This window comes from Tasmannia lanceolata, unplaced genomic scaffold (genome assembly GCF_043159265.1).
Source record: "Tasmannia lanceolata isolate RefF3 unplaced genomic scaffold, GAP_Taslan_0.1 ptg000019l, whole genome shotgun sequence".
NCBI lineage: Eukaryota > Viridiplantae > Streptophyta > Magnoliopsida > Canellales > Winteraceae > Tasmannia > Tasmannia lanceolata.
Genome location: NW_027518696.1, coordinates 2,079,472 through 2,103,209, shown reverse-complemented (window position 1 = coordinate 2,103,209; position 23,738 = coordinate 2,079,472). Strand labels below are relative to the sequence as shown.

The 23,738-nt window shown below is 38.2% G+C and overlaps 1 protein-coding gene and 1 pseudogene across 1 annotated transcript; both read left to right on the top strand.

The window, feature by feature from the left end:
* The first annotated feature begins 9,178 nt into the window (after positions 1-9,178).
* On the top strand, positions 9,179-9,844 carry LOC143853187 (agamous-like MADS-box protein AGL80 pseudogene; annotated as a pseudogene).
* An 11,603-nt stretch (positions 9,845-21,447) lies between these two features.
* On the top strand, positions 21,448-22,113 carry LOC143853185 (agamous-like MADS-box protein AGL80). The gene has a single exon (XM_077362920.1). The coding sequence runs from the start codon at positions 21,448-21,450 to the stop codon at positions 22,111-22,113; it is 666 nt and encodes a 221-aa protein (XP_077219035.1).
* The last annotated feature ends 1,625 nt before the right edge of the window (positions 22,114-23,738 follow it).

Here is a 23,738-nt window from a genome sequence, read left to right as displayed (position 1 = left end):
GGGGTGGGGGGGGTAGTATTTCCCTTTTTCGTATCTTACCTATTATGACCTTCTCAGTCATGGGGTTTCTTCTTCTTCTTCTCTATAATATATCTCTTTGTCAAACAAATAATAATAGGAATGCTAGTTTTAATGTTTGTAATTTCACCATAGACACGTCTGCACATATTCAAAATTCATATTTTTTTAGTTGAAGACATTCACAACATCTGACTGATTTCTACAAGTATAGGTGCTTGATGGCTACAAAACTTGCGTTCAATTATGATTCCAGTAATTAATACGAATCTGATGCAATGATTATATTTTCTTTTATTCATTAATAAATAGGAGTCTCTCCAAACCGCGTCTTGCACGCTGAAATAATAATAACAATAATAATATCAATAAAATTTACCGATATCAGCAAAATTGAAGTCCCCCTAAATTTTATTAGGGATTTGGTCGGGAATTCCGCGGTTCGGTTTTGTAGGAGACAACAGCCACATACTGATTTCTACAAGTATAGGTGTTTGATGGCTACAAAACTTGTTCCATTATCATTCAGGTAATTAATACGAATCTGATGCAATGCTTATATTTCCTTTTATTCATTAATAAATGGAAGTCTCTCCAAACCCCGTCTTGCCTGCTGAATAATAATAACAATAATAATATCAAGAAAATTTACCGATATCAGCAAAATGGATTTGGTCAGTAATTCCGCGACTCAGTTTTGTAGGAGACAACAGCCACATAAGCTCACTTTTTAGCAGATTTTTTCTTATTTATTATTTAATTCATCTGAAGGAGTTGTCTCATGCAAAATTCAACCACGAAATAGCTTTCCACAAAATTGCCCAGCAAATCCCATTTTATTAATAGCTCAGTTTGGATGCATCTTTTTATTTAAATATTAGAAAATATTAAGTATTAGAAAATGTCTATCACCACCGTCCTTTTTTTGTTCGAAAAACACATAGTTTCCATTCTTATTACATATAAATGAATATTTCATTTTGATTGTTTCTAGCAAAGGTATTTAATCTGTTTTCCAAGTAATCTAGACCAAGAGATGGATAGATTTAAGTTTTCTTGACTATAATAGTTATGGAATTTTCCATCATCTGAAATTTTCTACAAATAAGGAAGCAGAATTTACAGTCATCTCAGTGCTTGGCTCGTGTCTTTGACAATGGCGAAGACTTGGCTTGAAAAGAAGATCATTTGTACTCACCCAGGCTTGGATACAAGGTAATGATGAGCAAAGCCGAAGCTATTTCTAACATTTCAAACCTCAGTCAAATGGCCAATATATCACCTTCAAGTGGGTGAACACCAACTGTTAGTAAATGAATGCTTGGTTCCATGTATGAAAATGAACTATTATAGTAATTGATGAAAGATAAGTTCTAAAACTATGTTGTACAAAAGGTTATTGACACATGTGACGATCAAAGTTGTGTTAGTGGTATGAAATGCCATTGATGGAGGACATCTGAGACTTTTGGTAAGAAACATACGGTATATACACACCCTCATATGTTGTAATAATGTTAGTAGCATAAAATGTGATGAGGATCTGTGAATTTTGCCACCTGTTTTTTCTCATGTCCTTTTTCTCGTTCTCCTATGTTGCACCTACATATTGTATTGTATTGTAAAGTACATGTAGTTTGAACAACATTTTCTAAGAATGTACTCTCTTATATCTTATATTACAAGATTTTTCTATTTAGTATTAGAAAGAAGAGATTATAAGGAACAATGTCACTTCCTGGCTTGAGCATTAGATATAAGAGATTTTAAATTTAAAATTATTTATGAGAGCTTCAACTGTATGGAAAACATTATGAGAGAGAGAGAGAGATGCAAAAATGCATTTGACTAATCAATAGCTACTCGTTTGGACGAATGCTTGGCATTGATCCTCTTTCTAAGAGCAACAGATGGATAAAAGTGTCTACGTTTTAATTGCTATTTTTGGAAGAGACAAATGCTATTGGAGGAGAATCGGGGAGATTAGGATAAAATATTCAATAGTTACACTCGGCAACTGAAGAAGATAATAGTGGACGAGCTATAGAGGGCAAAGAATAATAAAAGGAGTATGTAGAAATATCGACGGACAATGGTCTGATTAAAACCCACGATCAAAGATAAGATAAAACAAACCACACAATGGCAACCACAAAGAAAACACAATGTTAATGTAGTTTGGTAACGCCTACGTCCACGAGCGATCCAAAAGAAAATATTCCACTAATTAAGAAGTAAAAAAGAGAACAATAGATTCCTCAATCGATCCAACACTTGATCGAACCCTAAATCCTTCCCTTGTACCCCTTTAAAAAACCCCTTCTTGACTTCCTCTCATGTAGTGCACACAAGAGAAAAAACGTTGCCGTCGTCGTCTTTGTTCTTCTCTTCCTTGGGTTGAAGAAACCAAGAGGATCTCCTTCACAAATCATTTCCACTCTCCCTTTCCAAGAGGCACAAAACATTGTTTTTCTTCTCTTGCAAGTTTTGAGAGTTGTTCTTGTGTCTTTTCTTTTTTGGTAGTGTATCTCCAAACAAGAAAAGAGACCTACTAATTTAATCTCATCACAATCGTGTGATGTTTCCACTTTCAATAGGGTTTTCCCAAAACCTACAGCCAACCACACGACACGTACATATGTCGGTGGCATGAAATAAGGCAACTTTCCAACAGAGTATATGGTGTGGTTTTTCAAGGCAGACCTGCTAGGTACTACCCTGTTAGAACATGTATTTATTGAGCAAATACTAGTAGATCTTTGATCTTCTGATGTATTTCACCACAATTATGCTGATAGATGTATCTATTCTTATTTATTCCCTTTTGTAAGTGTTTTTAATATTATTCTCAATTACGCTGATGCAATATATTTTTTTGATTGCTAATGCTATATTTAGTAGTTTTTTTTTTATATCAATAAATGAATAGAGAAAGGGGAAAACATATGAGCTTGTTTCCCTTCGTCGCGACTAAGTGCGTCGCCAGAAATCAGCTTTCCCGTAAATAGCTGACATTAGTCTTACTGAAAAACCTTTTTTTAATCTCAGATATTCACAGGAAAGTGAATGGGCCATTTTGTGGGGACATACTTAGTCACTATAGAGATGAAATCTACTCAGACAAAAGAGAATAAAATTAATGTTGAAAACAGGGATTGAAATAATATTTCCTGCTCAACTCCTTTGATTACACTTATATATAGGGCATCTAAAGAGGGAGGGATGATATATAGGGATGTCCACTCTATCATAAGCCTGCTTCATGTCCAATTTGCAAACCACCCCTTTCCTCCAAGTCTTGGCATATAAGTCCACCAGCTCATTTGCTACGAGGGCGCTGTCTAAAATCACCTTAATGTGTGAAAATAAAGGAGGGGTAGAGCGTGATCAGACTGCATAATCTCTTCCTCACTTGTGATGCATTCTGGTTGAAGAAAATGATAGAAAGCATTCCCAAGACCATATCTGAATCTTTGGTTGTGGCACCTGTATAATGCCATCGGATTTCAATGTTAGAGAGCTAGCCACAATTTTCTCACCTACTCCATAAATATCCAACCTTGCAAGACTGGAAATTGTAGCAAAGCTCTTGCACTCTAGTTGCTTTTCTAACCTGGAATTTATCTAAGAACCCGGAAAGTTCTTGCAAGAGTTCTTCATTTCTCATGGGTACGGGGACCCAATTTATTGGGTTCATTTAAACTAATGAGATAGTATGACTTGTCTGGGATTGTAAAAAAAAATTCCCTTTGGTTGGAGCACCGAAAGAAGCAACTACTTTTAGTAGTATGTTTAGGTCTACATCTTTAACATTTCTTTGTTTGCGGCGATTAATCCAAAGACTTGCTCGGAACAGAGATTGCGTGTATTGTGTGTGATGAGTACGGGGAAAAAATAGGCCCATTTGAAGGGGAAAAAATAGTAGAACAACAACATTGACCATTTGCTCCCTAGTGAAACAATAGTAGAACGGCAATGTTATTTAACATACCTGCATCGTCTTTTCCACTATTTTCTTCAATCCGCCAGTGTTGTCGGACATGAAATTAGTAGGATTCTTCCGTAGGACCCAAGTGCATTGTACTACAAAGAGGTGGGCCACTACAGCATAGTGGGACCTACATTTTAATTGATCTCAACCATTCACTTGATAGGTCATCCGTTGGATCTCTTATATAATGCATAGTTGTCTACATGTGCATCCAGCAAAAAAATTCAATTTGCCCCACATTATTGGAAGATCTTAACTGTACATTTGTTGTTGGACTCCGACTAATGGAGTTTCCTTTGGAGGCAAGGGAACCGTTCATTGGTTGTTCTTAATAGCATGGCCGTTCATAATAATAGGTTTCCCTTTGAAGGCCAAGGGAATCAATGTGTATTAAATGTCAGCCGAAAGAGACGGTAAGAAATAATAAAATATTCAAATTGAGACCGTAAGGAGAAAGATTGACGTTAGGCTCTAATTATGTTAGGAAGGCCAATAGGGTCTTTTTCCCTCAACCTTTTCAAGATTCATACGTGTTTTGATGATAAGAACAAATGTGCCCCTTTTTTGTGGATAGTTGAAAAAACTATTCGCATGCCGTATTTTTCTCCTTCAGAGGCAGTAAAAAGGGGTAGAGTCATCTTTATAGGGTGTGAATTTATCACTATCCAAAAAGATTTGTTCTCTTTAATTTGCAATATGTGTGTTTGACGAAAAATTCACCAAAAATAATCTTTAAGGGACTGATAATTTTTTGAATGGCAAAGAATTATATTAATAATAAAAAGAAAACAGTAGAAACCATAGGCGATGGAGATGATCAAAGCAATACCACATGTTACGTGCCTACATGGGACCCAATTGTGCTGGAATAAATTAGTTTAGATTTTGCTTTTGTAGTTGCTTTGGATGTGTAGAAGTCTTAGAGATAAGGATTATCTAAATTAGGGCTTTTCTATAAATAACTTGTACGAAGCTTTTTTAGAGCAATGAAGAAACTTGTCACAGAAATTGTGTTTTGTGCACAAAGGAGGACGACCCTTCCCTCGAAGTGGGCCAAGAGGCTGATCTTCCCTCTCAGAAGATCAAATCCATTGCGAACCAATCCGGGTTCATATAAAGACCAAGAACAAAGACACAAGAAAATTACATCTCAAGGGGGTAGGAAATCAACGACTTACAATCCGACCTAGATTAGAGGATTAATATTTCCACCCACATTTTAGCCTTTCCACCTCATTTTCCTTCTGTTTTCATGAAGATGACTCTTGGCTTCTAAAAAGGAGGCGGTGAAGAAGATGAAGATGGGGCATTTTTTACATGGATGTTGATCTTCTCCAAAACTCTCTCGACATGGTCGAGGAACTGAGGTGAAAATTAAAAGGTGTTCTTTTTTTTTGGAATGGAAATTAAAGGGTGTCTTATAATTTTAGAAAATCACAAGAAAAAAAAAACTAATGGAGGGGATGGATTGGCTCCAAATTGAGGGTGAACTGAAAATCTTATTTGCTAATATTTTATTGTACACAAGTTTTTTTTTCCTTTGTGAATACTTAGTGGCACGTCTGAAATTCCAGTGCCAAGTAGACTTGAAGGAGGAAGGGGAGGGCTGCCACATCATCGTGAAGAGTAATATAGAGAAGGAAGCAGAAATCCTTACCCTGACCTTGGTGGAAAAAAAATCAACATGCAGTAGATTTGAAGGAAAATAGAGCGGATAAAGAAATACAGATCTAGGGGAAAATAAATTTAAAAACAAAAGGAAAAGGGCAATTGAAAAATCATGATACGTACCTAGATGGGTCCCACTTAGTGGAATAGATTAGTTAGATATTTTAGTGAATACGATCATATATTGATATATTTAGTAGTTAGGTTAGATTAGGATAGTCTCTAATTAGCTATTTCTATTCTTATAATAAGATCTTTATAGATCTTTCTATGTTTATCATTAAGTGCTTTATATAAGCATATGTTATCATTAATGAAAATGAATGAAGAAAACTAGTTTGAGAAATTGTGTCTTGTGCACAAAGGAGGACGGATCCTTCCCTCGAAGTGGATCAAGAGGCCGATCTTCCCTCTAAGAAGATCCATCACGTTACGAACCGATTCGGGCCAATTTGGGTTTGTAACAATTGGTATCAAAGCAGTCGATCATGCGCCATGGTTACGTCTTCAGAGATTCTGGATTCGATGCGTGAAGATTTTCAGAAGATCAAAATACTTGTTTTGGAATTAAAGGAATGGCAACGACAATTTGTGGAAAGCTTGAACAAAATCGACATGATGATCCAGAAGTCTAGCAAGATGAAAAAGAAAAGACGAAAAAGAAAAAGAGGAGAAAAGAACAATGAAAGAAAGAAGAGTGAAAATCTGCTCTGCTTGGGGCAGGGAGAGCAGCTCCGACGGAAAATATGCTTAGATCCGACGGCTCTGCAACCATATGCGTGAAGGTGAGAGAGAGAGAGAGAGAGAGAGAGAGAGAGAGAGAGAGAGAGAGAGAGAGAGAGAGAGAGAGAGAGGGAGGGAGGGAGTATGAGGGAGACAGAGATGAAATACCTGTGAGAGGGAGAGACCGGCGAGAGGGGAAAATGGCTCCGACGGAAAATCTGCTCTGCTTGGGGGAGGGAGAGACCAGCGACGATTTTGGGTTTTCTCATATGAGACCAGCGAGAGGGAGAGAGCAGCGATTTTGGGTTTTCTCCCCATTTCCTTAACTTTTGAATGGACGGCTAGGATGAAACACATCCGACGGCTGGTAACTAGTGCATTTCCAGCGCTACCTACACCAGTGTGTAGGAAAATTTCTCTCATATATATATATATATATATATATATATATATATATATAAACACAGTGGGCCCACATTGTTTGGGTGATCCAAACCATTCATTTGATACGCCCTCACATTCATAGGGTGTGCCCAAAAAATCATCTCCATTGGATGATCCCAACCGTTCAAACCATGGAGGCCAAAATGGACAGAATTGTGAAGGTTTTTACACGTCCATTTTTGCCTCAACAAATCGTAGGGTTTGGATGATCCTATGGAGCTGATTTTTTGGGCACACCCTATCTATGTGAGGGCCCGTCAAATGAATGGTTTACAACACCGAAACAATGTGGGGTTCACTGTATTCTAAGGCGTCGGTGTAGCTACACTTTTCTCATATATATATATATATATATATATATATATATATATATATATATATATATATATATATATATATATGAGAAAAGTGTAGCTACACCGACAGATACCGTTTGCCACAAATATGCCCATTTTTTCCCTCCACTTTTTGAGGGGTTAGGATGATCCGATAGAGCTGATTTTTGTTACACACCCTATCGATGATGGGGCCTTGCAAATGAATGTTTTGGATCACCAGTAAAAATGTGGGACCCATGTGATTGGGCCCTCGAGCGCACCATAAGCTTGGTGCGCTCGAGCGCACAATCTTTCTCTCTCTCTCTCTCTCTCTCTCTCTATATATATATATATATATATATATATATATATATATATATAGAGAGAGAGAGAGAGAGAGAGAGAGAGAAATGGTTCCTACACACTTGTGTAGATAAATAATCTACACCCTAGCTTAAAATACAGTGGGGCCCACATTGTTTGAGTGATCCAAACCATTCATTTTTAAGGCCCTCACATAGATCGGGTGTCCACAAAAAATTAGATCCATAGGATCATCCCAACCCTACGAACTGTGGAGGCAAAAAATGGACTAATTTGTGAAGGTTTAAAGACGTCCATTTTACCTCCACCAATCGTAGGGTTGGGATGATCCTATGGATCTGATTTTTTGTGGACACCCGATCTATGTGAGGGCCTTTAAAATGAATGGCTTGGATCACCCAAACAATGTGGCCCCCCACTATATTTTAAGCTAGTGTGTAGATAACTTATCTACACAAGTGTGTAGAAACCGGAGGCTCGCCATTCATTTCATAAATGCATTGCATGCTAATTATGGTGGTGGGCAACCGCAATCCCACATGCATAGTTGCAATGGAGATTAAATCCATAAATTATTCTAAATCCAAAAAACTACTTCCATAATTGGTGAGTGGGGGGGGAGGCTGCTTGGAGTTTTTCGATTTTCTATATTCTTTTCTTTTCACACTATCTAAACACGAGTTTCCATAGAACGAACTCACATTAAATATCTGCGCATGCTTCGATTCAATTAGAATGCCCGATATCTCGTGACACGCGGAGCGCCTTTGAGAAAGTCCGTATAACTTCTAACCAACAGATTCATTCTTTATGAATCAAGTAACATTCAATTCCTTGATTCCGGGTCCGATCCTCCTATTAATCTCGTTTCCGAAGAACCTGCCTTTATGACATGCAGACCCGAAATGAAATTTTCACTAACAGTGGGTCTTTTTATCATCATCAGGCGATAGGCCCCATTTTCTTCGATTTTTTTGGAAAAAATGATACATTCGCTCCCTTTTGTTCCCCGGGACACCCTTTTCTAGAACAAAAAGAGTAGTCATAAATACACTAGACGGGAGTAGCAAGGGAAGGAAAGGGGGCGAATGTATCACTTACCATTTGGAGGTGGTGAAATCAATCAGCCCCCACCTCTAATCACCATCCGATCTCAACCCGAGGACAGTAACATACAATGTAAGTACTTAAAACTGATTTTTAATTTCCCATTTTTATTCTAATAATGGGATTTGCTATTCTTTAACCGAGAAAAGAAATGTGAAAAGTGTGGTTTTGTGGGCCCTATCAATTTCCTGTAGAGTCGGATTCGCGTGTTGAGCCTTAAATAAGGAGAATGCATCTCGACACAAACCCATTGCGATAGCTTCCGTTTCAAATCTTCTTAGAGCCCAAAATTAACATAAATAGTTGGCAAACTTAAAAACCCCTATTGCAACAAAACCTTCATCTTAATAACCCTATCTCAGAATCTCCACAATGAGATTTTCTTGCCCAAAAATAGTAATGGTCAATGTAAAACTACATCACTCCCTCCTAATGTCCATTTGACCAAATCTTACCCTTCCAAGATATCCTCCCCCCCAGCTATGCATCACACCCCTTTGCCTTTCCCTATATAATAAAGGTCATGGTCTAAGACAAAGCAGGCCATTTCTTCATTCTAAGCTCACTCTCTTTCTCTCTTTTGGCCATGGCTCGTAAGAAGGTGACCCTTGCATGGATTACTAATGATTCTGCTAGGAAGACCACCTTGAGGAGGAGGAGGAAGGGTTTGATGAAGAAGGCGAGGGAGTTGAGTACCTTATGTGATGCTGAGGTGGGTGTGATCGTGTACAGCCCCAACGACCCACAACCGGAGGTGTGGGCGGAGCCCGACATGGATCGTATCATCCACAAGTTCAAGAGCATGCCTGTGATGGAACAAACCAAGAAAAGGTTGAACCTAGAAGGTTTCATTCGGCAAAGGATTTCCAAATTGAGAGAGAAATCAATGAAGGTAGAGAAGGAGAATCGAGAGACCGAGATGACGATTCTCATGAACCAATGTCTGGCAGGGAAGGGGTTGGATGATGCAAAGATGGAAGACTTGAATGACTTGGCGTGGTTGATTGATGTTAAGATGAAGTCTGTGGAACAGAGGATTGAATTGCTGAAGGTGTTGAATGTTCCGCCTCAAGAGGGTGTGAATGAGCAGACTTCCTTGGAGGCGACCATGAAGGCTCTACAAGAGCAACCATGGTTCATGGAAGTTATGAACCCACATGAACCTATGGGTTATGTTGGGGGAGAAATGATGAGTCCTTTTGTTGACAATAGCCCATGGATGGATCTCTCTTTCCCTTGGGGAATGATGTGAAGGGTTGTAACTTTGCTTCTTCACATTTGGGCCTAGAGAGTATCATTTATCCTAAGTTTGTGTCAATAAATAAGTCTGTAGACTGCAGTTCCTTTCGTTTGTCTAGTCTAGTAGTAGTCGTCTTCGGTAGATGACTGAGTCTTGGGTTCCAAAGAGTAGCGAGAATCATTGTAGTTTACTTATATGAAACTAGAATGTATTCATCATCTTTTGTAATCAAGGATTCTAATATTATGGATGAGTGAGTTTTGGGTTCCAAATATTAGCGACAGTCATTGCTCTCTCTCTCTCTCTCTCTCTCTCTCTCTCTCTCTCTCTCTCTCTCTCTCTCTCTCTCTCTCTCTCTCTCTCTCTCTCTCTCTCTCTCTCTCTCTCTCTCTCTCTCTGAATGGTTTTCCATGTATTCTCTAAGATTGAATGAATGTACATACGCATGTGTGTCCGTTTGAGTGTGTATGTATGCGCATGAGAGAGAGAGAGAGAGAGAGAGGGAGAGAGATTTTAGTTTTACATCAAAACTGGTTTTATTTGTTCTTCATTTTAGAAGAAGAAAGATAGTGTTGTTTCGCTTGTTTCCATTGGTCTGAATTATGGGAGCCAGCTTCTGTCATAATGTGCTTCTTCTTGCGAGAGACAATGGATGTGATCAAATATGGATTGAATCTGATTCAAAAGTTGCCGTTAATGTAATTAACGGCCTTTCTCAATGCCCGTGGAAAAAACTGACCACCATGGCCAAGATCAAAGACCTTCTTGCCTCGGCAACTTCCTGGCGCATCTCCTATGTTTGGAGAGAAGCAAATATTGTTGCAGACTTGTTATCCAATCCGGACGGCCCTTGTACCAGACCATACCTCTCTCCCCTACTGTTATTGTAACCAGCAACTCATCCAGAGTCTGATACTTTTGATTGTAACTGTTTCTTTACTTTTAAAACTCTGGTAGGGGTCCTTGCCTAAACCCCAACTTACCAAAAAAAAAAAAAAAACTTCTGGGACAATATGCACCCATAATTTCATATACGATGCGATCCAAGGGGAGGAGTTGGGAGGATGGTCGTGGAGATATATGATTATCTTCTGTTACGTGCCTAATTGGCCGTAACACAAATAAATGAAAAGAAAATAGAAATGCGGGGGAAAGAGGTTAATTGATTCGAGGCAACCGGACCTCCTAGAGGTTCAATTCGAGAGGAACCATAACTCTCCTACAAAGTTTTCTTTGCTTTAAAATTCTCTTATTCTCATTTCATTCAAATACAAGAACTTAAATACATGCACAAAGAGAGTGTCACATCAACAGCCCATTAACCCACTAACATGACACATAATAAAACTAGCATTCACAACCCTACATAAATAACTACTTGATAATTACTTTGCAACTACAGCACATACACCATAGAGGTACGTATCATTCCTTCCCCGTTGAAATGACCTTGTCCTCAAGATCAAATTATTTGAAGAAAAACTCTATGCCACCTGGGTCCCAAATCTTGCTGGACACAATTACCATTAGGCTTTCAAGATCTTCAAAAACAACGGTCTCGATCTTTCAAACTCCGCCTTCAAAATCAGTATGATCAATGCTGGAAAAAATATGATTCTTCATGGAATTGCATTGAAGTGATGAAAGGATCAAATGACTGAACAAAGTCAGCATAATCCTTCGCAGAGCGTTCAACAGAACCATCATTGTCACCATCAATTCTTGCACTTTTCTCTATTGGAACATCAACATCTTCAAGATTAAGATTTTCTTCGTCTTTGTGCATTTCCTCAATCACAATGCTGATTTTGATCTACCTTTCAGTAAATTGTCGTTGTTCTTCCAACAATTTCGAAACAAGCGCTTCGATCTTGCTAAAATCGTCACGTATGGAATTTAAAATCTCCGAAGACGTATCCATGGCACTTGATCGACGGCTCTGATACCACATGTTACGTGCCTAATTGGCCGTAACACAAATAAACGAAAAGAAAATAGAACTGCGGGGGAAAGAGGTTGATTCAAGGCAACCGGACCTCCTAGAGGTTCAATTCGAGAGGAACCATGACTCTCCTACAAAGTTTCCTTTGCTGTAAAACTCTCTTCTTCTCATTTCATTCAAATACAAGAACTTAAATACATGCACAAAGAGAATGCCACATCAACATCCCATTAACCCACTAACATGACACATAATAAAACTAACATCCACAACCCTACATAAATAACTACTTGATAACTACTTTGCAACTACAGCGCATACACCATAGAGGTATGTATCATCTTCTCCCTTGAAGTCTAGTTGGTTTTTTGTGTGTGTGTGGGGGGGTGGGGGGGGTAGTATTTCCCTTTTTCGTATCTTACCTATTATGACCTTCTCAGTCATGGGGTTTCTTCTTCTTCTTCTCTATAATATATCTCTTTGTCAAACAAATAATAATAGGAATGCTAGTTTTAATGTTAGTAATTTCACCATAGACACGTCTGCACATATTCAAAATTCATATTTTTTTAGTTGAAGACATTCACAACACCTGACTGATTTCTACAAGTATAGGTGTTTGATGGCTACAAAACTTGCATTCAATTATCATTCCGGTAATTAATACGAATCTGATGCAATGCTTATATTTTCTTTTATTCATTAATAAATAGGAGTCTCTCCAAACCCCGTCTTGCACGCTGAAATAATAATAACAATAATAATATCAATAAAATTTACCGATATCAGCAAAATTGAAGTCCCCCTAAATTTTATTAGGGATTTGGTCGGTAATTCCGCGGTTCGGTTTTGTAGGAGACAACAGCCACATACTGATTTCTACAAGTATAGGTGTTTGATGGCTACAAAACTTGTTCAATTATCATTCAGGTAATTAATACGAATCTGATGCAATGCTTATATTTCCTTTTATTCATTAATAAATAGAAGTCTCTCCAAATCCCGTCTTGCCTGCTGAATAATAATAACAATAATAATATCAAGAAAATTTACCGATATCAGCAAAATGGATTTGGTCGGTAATTCCGCGACTCAGTTTTGTAGGAGACAACAGCCACATAAGCTCACTTTTTAGCAGATTTTTTCTTATTTATTATTTAATTCATCTGAAGGAGTTGTCTCATGCAAACTTCAACCACGAAATAGCTTTCCACAAAATTGCCCAGCAAATCCCATTTTATTAATAGCTCAGTTTGGATGCATCTTTTTATTTAAAATATTAGAAAATATTAAGTATTAGAAAATGTCTATCACCACCATCCTTTTTTTGTTCGAAAAACACATAGTTTCCATTCTTATTACATATAAATGAATATTTCATTTTGATTGTTTCTAGCGAAGGTATTTAATCTGTTTTCCAAGTAATCTAGGCCAAGAGATGGATAGATTTAAGTTTTCTTGACTATAATAGTTATGGAATTTTCCATCATCTGAAATTTTCTACAAATAAGGAAGCAGAAGTTACAGTCATCTCAGTGCTTGGCTCGTGTCTTTGACAATGGTGGAGGCTTGGCTTGAAAAGAAGATCATTTGTACTCACCCAGGCTTGGATACAAGGTAATGATGAGCAAAACCGAAGCTATTTCTTACATTTCAAACCTCAGTCAAATGGCCAATATATCACCTTCAAGTGGGTGAACACCAACTTTTAGTAAATGAATGCTTGGTTCCATGTATGAAAATGAACTATTATAGTAATTGATGAAAGATAAGTTCTAAAACTATGTTGTACAAAAGGTTATTGACACATGTGACGATCAAAGTTGTGTTAGTGGTATGAAATGCCATTGATGGAGGACATCTGAGACTTTTGGTAAGAAACATACGGTATATACACACACTCATATGTTGTAATAATGTTAGTAGCATAAAATGTGATGAGGATCTTGCCACCTGTTTTTTCTCATGTCCTTTTTCTCCTTCTCCTATGTTGCACCTACATATTGCATTGTATTGTAAAGTACATGTAGTTTGAACAGCATTTTCTAAGAATGTACTCTCTTATATCTTATATTACAAGATTTTTCTATTTAGTATTAGAAAGAAGAGATTATAAGGAACAATGTCACTTCCTGGCTTGAGCATTAGATATAAGAGATTTAAAATTTAAAATTATTTATGAGAGCTTCAACCGTATGGAAAACATTATGAGAGAGAGAGAGAGAGAGAGAGAGAGTGAGAGATGCAAAAATGCATTTGACCAATCAATAGCTACTCGTTTGGACGAATGCTTGGCATTGATCCTCTTTCTAAGAGCAACAGATGGATAAAAGTGTCTACGTTTTAATTGCTATTTTTGGAAGAGACAAATGCTATTGGAGGAGAATTGGGGAGATTAGGATAAAATATTCAATAGTTACTCTCGGCAACTGAAGAAGATAATAGTGGACGAGCTATAGAGGGCAAAGAATAATAAAAGGAGTATGTAGAAATATCGACGGACAATGGTCTGATTAAAACCCACGATCAAAGATAAGATAAAACAAACCACACAATGGCAACCACAAAGAAAACACAATGTTTACGTAGTTCGGTAACGCCTACGTCCACGGGCGATCCAAAAGAAAATATTCCACTAATTAAGAAGTAAAAAAGAGAACAATAGATTCCTCAATCGATCCAACACTTGATCGAACCCTAAATCCTTCCCTTGTACCCCTTTAGAAAACCCCTTCTTGACTTCCTCTCATGTAGTGCACACAAGAGAAAAAACGTTGCCGTCGTCGTCTTTGTTCTTCTCTTCCTTGGGTTGAAGAAACCAAGAGGACCTCCTTCACAAATCATTTCCACTCTCCCTTTGCAAGAGGCACAAAACATTGTTTTTCTTCTCTTGCAAGGTTTGAGAGTTGTTCTTGTGTCTTTTCTTTTTTGGTAGTGTATCTCCAAACAAGAAAAGAGACCAACTAATTTAATCTCATCACAATCGTGTGATGTTTCCACTTTCAATAGGGTTTTCCCAAAACCTACAGCCAACCACACGACACGTACATATGTCGGTGGCATGAAATAAGGCAACTTTTCAACAGAGTATATGGTGTGGTTTTTCAAGGCAGACCTGCTAGGTACTACGCTGTTAGAACATGTATTTATTGAGCAAATACTAGTAGATCTTTGATCTTGTGATGTATTTCACCACAATTATGCTGATAGATGTATCTATTCTTATTTATTCCCTTTTGTAAGTGTTTTTAATATTATTCTCAATTACGCTGATGCTATATATTTTTTTGATTGCTAATACTATATTTATCAAGGGTTTAATGGGTAAAAAAGGTATTAAAAGTTGATGGTTGGAGATTTTCATAATTAATAAAATATGAAGTCTTGGACCTTTTAGTAGTTTTTTTTTTATATGAATAAATGAATAGAGAAAGGGGAAAACATATGAGCTTGTTTCCCTCCGTCGCGACTAAGTGCGTCACCAGAAATCAGCTTCCCGTAAATAGCTGACATTAGTCTTCCTGAAAAACCTTTTTTTAATCTCAGATATTCACATGAAAGTGAATGGGCCATTTTGTGGGGACATACTTAGTCACTATAGAGATGAAATCTACTCAGACAAAAGAGAATAAAATTAATGTTGAAAACAGGGGTTGAAATAATATTTCCTGCTCAACTCCTTTGATTACACTTATATATAGGCCATCTAAAGAGGGTGGGATGATATATAGGGATGCCCACTCTATCATAAGCCTGCTTCATGTCCAATTTGCAAACCACCCCTTTCCTCCAAGTCTTGGCATATAAGTCCACCAGCTCATTTGCTACGAGGGCGCTGTCTAAAATCACCTGAATGTATGAAAATAGAGGAGGGGTAGAGCGTGATCAGACTGCATAATCTCTTCCTCACTTGTGATGCATTCTGGTTGAAGAAAATGACAGAAAGCATTCCCAAGACCATATCTGAATCTTTGGTTGTGGCACCTGTATAATGCCATCGGATTTCAATGTTAGAGAGCTAGCCACAATTTTCTCACCTACTCCATAAATATCCAACCTTGCAAGACTAGAAATTGTAGCAAAGCTCTTGCACTCTAGTTGCTTTTCTAACCTGGAATTTATCTAAGAACCCGGAAAGTTCTTGCAAGAGTTCTTCATTTCTCATGGGTACGGGGACCCAATTTATTGGGTTCATTTAAACTAATGAGATAGTATGACTTGTCTGGGATTGTAAAAAAAATTCCCTTTGGTTGGAGCACCGAAAGAAGCAACTACTTTTAGTAGTATGTTTAGGTCTACATCTTTAACATTTCTTTGTTTGCGGTTATCAATCCAAAGACTTGCTCGGAACAGAGATTGCGTGTATTGTGTGTGATGAGTGAGGGGAAAAAATAGGCCCATTTGAAGGGGAAAAAAAATAGTAGAACAACAACATTGACCATTTGCTCCCTAGTGAAACAATAGTAGAACGGCAATGTTATTTAACATTGCCTGCATCGTCTTTTCCACTATTTTCTTCAATCCGCCAGTGTTGTCGGACATGAAATTAGTAGGATTCTTCCGTAGGACCCAAGTGCATTGTACTACAAAGAGGTGGGCCACTATAGCATAGTGGGACCTACATTTTAATTGATCTCAACCATTCACTTGATAGGTCATCCGTTGGATCTCTTATATAATGTATAGTTGTCTACATGTGCATCCAGCAAAAAAATTCAATTTGCCCCACATTATTGGAAAATCTTAACCGTACATTTGTTGTTGGACTCCGACTAATGAAGTTTCCTTTGGAGGTAAGGGAACCGTTCATTGGTTGTTCTTAATAGCATGGCCGTTCTTAATAATAGGTTTCCCTTTGAAGGGCAAGGGAATCAATGTGTATTAAATGTCAGCCGAAAGAGACGGTAAGAAATAATAAAATATTCAAATTGAGACCGTAAGGAGAAAGATTGATGTTAGGCTCTAATTATGTTAGGAAGGCCAATAGGATCTTTTTCCCTCAACCTTTTCAAGATTCATACGTGTTTTGATGATAGGAACAAATGTGCCCCTTTTTTGTGGATAGTTGAAGAAACTATTCGCATGCCGTATTTTTCTCCTTCAGAGGCAGTAAAAAGGGGTAGAGTCATCTTTATAGGGTGTGAATTTATCACTATCCAAAAAGATTTGTTCTCTTTAATTTGCAATATGTGTGTTTGGCGAAAAATTCACCAAAAATAATCTTTAAGGGACTGATAATTTTTTTGAATGCCAAAGAATTATATTAATAATAAAAAGAAAACAGTAGAAACCATAGGTGATGGAGATGATCAAAGCAATACCACATGTTACGTGCCTACATGGGACCCAATTGTGCTGGAATAAATTAGTTTAGATTTTGCTTTTGTAGTTGCTTTGGATGTGTAGAAGTCTTAGAGATAAGGATTATCTAAATTAGGGCTTTTCTATAAATAACTTGTACGAAGCTTTTTTAGAGCAATGAAGAAACTTGTCATAGAAATTGTGTTTTGTGCACAAAGGAGGACGACCCTTCCCTCGAAGTGGGCCAAGAGGCTGATCTTCCCTCTCATAAGATCAAATCCATTGCGAACCAATCTGGGTTCATATAAAGACCAAGAACAAAGACACAAGAAAATTACATCTCAACGGGGTAGGAAATCAAGGACTTACAATCCGACCTAGATTAGGGGATTAATATTTCCACCCACATTTTAGCCTTTCCACCTCATTTTCCTTCTGTTTTCATGAAGATGACTCTTGGCTTCTAAAAAGGAGGCGGTGGAGAAGATGAAGATGGGGCATTTTTTACATGGATGTTGATCTTCTCCAAAACTCTCTCGACATGGTCGAGGAACTGAGGTGAAAATTAAAAGGTGTTTTTTTTTTTGGAATGGAAATTAAAGGGTGTCTTATAATTTTAGAAAATCACAAGAAAAAAAAAACTAATGGAGGGGATGGATTGGCTCCAAATTGAGGGTGAACTGAAAATCTTATTTGCTAATATTTTATTGTACACAAGTTTTTTTTTCCTTTGTGAATACTTAGTGGCACGTCTGAAATTCCAGTGCCAAGTAGACTTGAAGGAGGAAGGGGAGGGCTGCCACATCATCGTGAAGAGTAATATAGAGAAGGAAGCAGAAATCCTTACCCTGACCTTGGTGGAAAAAAAATCAACATGCAGTAGATTTGAAGGAAAATAGAGCGGATAAAGAAATACAGATCTAGGGGAAAATAAATTTAAAAACAAAAGGAAAAGGGCAATTGAAAAATCATGATACGTACCTAGATGGGTCCCACTTAGTGGAATAGATTAGTTAGATATTTTAGTGAATACGATCATATCTTGATATATTTAGTAGTTAGGTTAGATTAGGATAGTCTCTAATTAGCTATTTCTATTCTTATAATAAGATCTTTATAGATCTTTCTTTGTTTATCATTAAGTGCTTTATATAAGCATATGTTATCATTAATGAAAATGAATGAAGAAAACTAGTTTGAGAAATTGTGTCTTGTGCACAAAGGAGGACGGATCCTTCCCTCGAAGTGGATCAAGAGGCCGATCTTCCCTCTAAGAAGATCCATCACGTTACGAACCGATTCGGGCCAATTCGGGTTTGTAACAATTGGTATCAAAGCAGTCGATCATGCGCCATGGTTACGTCTTCAGAGATTTTGGATTCGATGCGTGAAGATTTTCAGAAGATCAAAATACTTGTTTTGGAATTAAAGGAATGGCAACGACAATTTATGGAAAGCTTGAACAAAATCGACATGATGATCCAGAAGTCTTGCAACATGAAAAAGAAAAGACGAAAAAGAAAAAGAGGAGAAAAGAACAATGAAAGAAAGAAGAGGGAAAATCTGCTCTGCTTGGGGCAGGGAGAGCAGCTCCGACGGAAAATATGCTTAGATCCGACGGCTCTGCAACCATATGTGTGAAGGTGAGAGAGAGAGAGAGAGAGAGAGAGAGAGAGAGAGAGAGAGAGAGAGAGAGAGAGAGAGAGGGAGGGAGGGAGTATGAGGGAGAGAGAGATGAAATACCTGTGAGAGGGAGAGACCGGCGAGAGGGGAAAATGGCTCCGACGGAAAATCTGCTCTGCTTGGGGGAGTTAGAGACCAGCGACGATTTTGGGTTTTCTCATATGAGACCAGCGAGAGGGAGCGAGCAGCGATTTTGGGTTTTCTCCCCATTTCCTTAACTTTTGAATGGACGGCTAGGATGAAACACATCCGACGGCTGGTAAGTAGTGCATTTCCAGCGCTACCTACACCAGTGTGTAGGAAAAGTTCTCTCATATATATATATATATATATATATATATATATATATATATATATATATATATATATATATATATTAAACAACAGTGGGCCCACATTGTTTGGGTGATCCAAACCATTCATTTGACACGCCCTCACATTCATAGGGTGTGCCCAAAAAATCATCTCCATTGGATGATCCCAACCGTTCAAACCATGGAGGCCAAAATGGACAGAATTGTGAAGGTTTTTACACGTCCATTTTTGCCTTAACAAATCGTAGCGTTGGGATGATCCTATGGAGCTGATTTTTTGGGCACACCCTATCTATGTGAGGGTCCGTCAAATGAATGGTTTACAACACCAAAACAATGTGGGGTTCACTGTATTCTAAGGCGTCGGTGTAGCTACACTTTTCTCATATATATATATATATATATATATATATATATATATATATATATATATATATATATATATATATATATATATACCGTTTGCCACAAATATGCCCATTTTTTCCCTCCACTTTTTGAGGGGTAAGGATGATCCAATAGAGCTGATTTTTGTTACACACCCTATCGATGATGGGGCCTTGCAAATGAATGTTTTGGATCACCAGTAAAAATGTGGGACCCATGTGATTGGGCCCTCGAGCGCACCATAAGCTTGGTGCGGTCGAGCGCACAATCTTTTTCCTCTCTCTCTCTCTCTCTCTCTCTCTCTCTATATATATATATATATATATATATATATATATATATAGAGAGAGAGAGAGAGAGAGAGAGAAATGGTTCCTACACACTTGTGTAGATAAATAATCTACACCCTAGCTTAAAATACAGTGGGGCCCACATTGTTTGAGTGATCCAAACCATTCATTTTTAGGGCCCTCACATAGATAGGGTGTCCACAAAAAATTAGATCCATAGGATCATCCCAACCCTACGAACTGTGGAGGCAAAAACTGGACTAATTTGTGAAGGTTTAAAGACGTCCATTTTACCTCCACCAATCGTAGGGTTGGGATGATCCTATGGATCTGATTTTTTGTGGACACCCGATCTATGTGAGGGCCTTTAAAATGAATGGCTTGGATCACCCAAACAATGTGGTCCCCCACTATATTTTAAGCTAGTGTGTAGATAACTTATCTACACAAGTGTGTAGAAACCGGAGGCTCGCCATTCATTTCATAAATGCAATGCATGCTAATTATGGTGGTGGGCAACCGCAATCCCACATGCATAGTTGCAATGGAGATTAAATCCATAAATTCTTCTAAATCCAAAAAACTACTTCCATAATTGGTGGGGGGCGTGGGGGGGGGGGGGGGGGGGCTGCTTGGAGGTTTTCAATTTTCTATATTCTTTTCTTTTCACACTATCTAAACACGAGTTTCCATAGAACGAACTCATATTAAATATCTGCGCATGCTTCGATTCAATTAGAATGCCCCATATCTCGTGACACGCGGAGCGCCTTTGAGAAAGTCCGTATAACTTCTAACCAACAGATTCATTCTTTACGAATCAAGTAACATTCAATTCCTTGATTCCGGGTCCGATCCTCCTATTAATCTCGTTTCCGAATAACCTGCCTTTATGACATGCAGACCCGAAATGAAATTTTCACTAACAGTGGATCTTTTTATCATCATCAGGCGATAGGCCCCATTTTCTTCGATTTTTTTGGAAAAAATGATACATTCGCTCCCTTTTGTTCCCCGGGACACCCTTTTCTAGAACAAAAAGAGTAGTCATAAATACACTAGACGGGAGTAGCAAGGGAAGGAAAGGGGGCGAATGTATCACTTCCCATTAGGAGGTGGTGAAATCAATCAGCCCCCACCTCTAATCACCATCCGATCTCAACCCGAGGACAGTAACATACAATGTAAGTACTTAAAACTGATTTTTAATTTCCCATTTTTATTCTAATAATGGGATTTGCTATTTCTTTAACCGAGAAAAGAAATGTGAAAAGTGTGGTTTTGTGGGCCCTATCAATTTCCTTTAGAGTCGGATTCGCGTGTTGAGCCTTAAATAAGGAGAATGCATCTAGACACAAACCCATTGCGATAGCTTCCGTTTCAAATCTTCTTAGACCCCAAAATTAACATAAATAGTTGGCAAACTTAAAAACCCCTATTGCAACAAAACCTTCATCTTAATAACCCTATCTCAGAATCTCCACAACGAGATTTTCTTGCCCAAAAATAGTAATGGTCAATGTAAAACTACATCACTCCCTCCTAATGTCCATTTGACCAAATCTTACCCTTCCAAGATATCCTCCCCCCCAGCTATGCATCACACCCCTTTGCCTTTCCCTATATAATAAAGGTCATGGTCTAAGACAAAGCAATCCATTTCTTCATTCTAAGCCCTCTCTCTTCTCTCTTTTGGCCATGGCTCGTAAGAAGGTGACCCTTGCATGGATTACTAATGATTCTGCTAGGAAGGTCACCTTGAGGAAGAGGAGGAAGGGTTTGATGAAGAAGGCGAGGGAGTTGAGCACCTTATGTGATGCTGAGGTGGGTGTGATCGTGTACGGCCCCAACGACCCACAACCGGAGGTGTGGGCGGAGCCCGACATGGATCGTATCATCCAAAAGTTCAAGAGCATGCCTGTGATGGAACAAACCAAGAAAAGGTTGAACCTAGAAGGTTTCATTCGGCAAAGGATTTCCAAATTGAGAGAGAAATCAATGAAGGTAGAGAAGAAGAATCGAGAGACCGAGATGACGATTCTCATGAACCAATGTCTGGCAGGGAAGGGGTTGGATGATGCTAAGATGGAAGACTTGAATGACTTGGCATTGTTGATTGATGTTAAGATGAAGTCTGTGGAAGAGAGGATTGAATTGCTTAAGGTGTTGAATGTTCCGCCTCAAGAGGGAGTGAATGAGCAGACTTCCTTGGAGGCGACCATGAAGGCTCTACAAGAGCAACCATGGTTCATGGAAGTCATGAACCCACATGAACCTATGGGTTATGTTGGGGGAGAAATGATGAGTCCTTTTGTTGACAATAGCCCATGGATGGATCTCTCTTTCCCTTGGGGAATGATGTGAAGGGTTGTAACTTTGCTTCTTCACATTTCGGCCTAGAGAGTATCATTTATCCTAAGTTTGTGTCAATAAATAAGTTTGCAGACTGCAGTTCCTTTCGTTTGTCTAGTCAAGTAGTAGTCGTCTTCGGTAGATGACTGAGTCTTGGGTTCCAAAGAGTAGCGAAAATCATTGTAGTTTACTTATATGAAACTAGAATGTATTCATCATCTTTTGTAATCAAGGATTCTAATATTATGGATGAGTGAGTTTTGGGTTCCAAATATTAGCGACAGTCATTGCTCTCTCTCTCTCTCTCTCTCTCTCTCTCTCTCTCTCTCTCTCTCTCTCTCTCTCTCTCTCTCTCTCTCTCTTTATTTGAATGGTTTTCCATGTATTCTCTTAGATTGAATGAATGTACATACGCATGTGTGTCCGTTTGAGTGTGTATGTATGCGCATGAGAGAGAGAGAGAGAGAGAGAGAGAGAGAGAGATTTTAGTTTTCAATCAATACTGGTTTTATTTGTTCTTCATTTTAGACGAAGAAAGATAGTGTTGTTTCGCTTGTTTCCATTGGTCTGAATTATGGGAGCCAGCTTCTGGCATAATGTGCTTCTTCTTGCGAGAGACAATGGATGTGATCAAATATGGATTGAATCTGATTCAAAAGTTGCCGTTAATGTAATTAACGGCCTTTCTCAATGCCCGTGCAAAAAACTGACCACCATGGCCAAGATCAAAGACCTTCTTGCCTCGGCAACTTCCTGGCACATCTCCTATGTTTGGAGAGAAGCAAATATTGTTGCAGACTTGTTATCCAATCCAGACAGCCCTTGTACCAGACCATACCTCTCTCCCCTACTGATATTGTAACTAGCAACTCATCCAGAGTCTGCTACTTTTGATTGTAACTGTTTCTTTACTTTTAAAACTCTGGTAGGGGTCCTTGCCAAAACCCCAACTTACCAAAAAAAAAAAAAAAAAACTTCTGGGACAATATGCACCCATAATTTCATATACATGCGATCCAAGCAGAGGAGTTGAGAGGATGGTCGTGGAGATATATGATTATCTTCTGTTACGTGCCTAATTGGCCGTAACACAAATAAATGAAAAGAAATAGAAATGCGGGGGAAAGAGGTTGATTCGAGGCAACTGGACCTCCTAGAGGTTCAATTTGAGAGGAACCATAACTCTCCTACAAAGTTTTCTTCGCATTAAAATTCTCTTATTCTCATTTTATTAAAATACAAGAGCTTAAATACATGCACAAGGAGAGTGTCACATCAACAGCCCATTAACCCACTAACATGACACATAATAAAACTAACATTCACAACCCTACATAAATAACTACTTGATAATTACTTTGCAATTACAGCACATACACCATAGAGGTACGTATCATTCCTTCCCCGTTGAAATGACCTTGTCCTCAAGATCAAATTATTTGAACAAAAACTCTATGCCACCTGGGTCCCAAATCTTGTTGGACACAATTACCATTAGGCTTTCAAGATCTTCAAAATTAACGGTCTCGATCTTTCAAACTCCGCCTTCAAAATCAGTATGATCAATGCTGGAAAAAATATGATTCTTCATGGAATTGCATTGAAGTGATGAAAGGATCAAATGACTGAACAAAGTC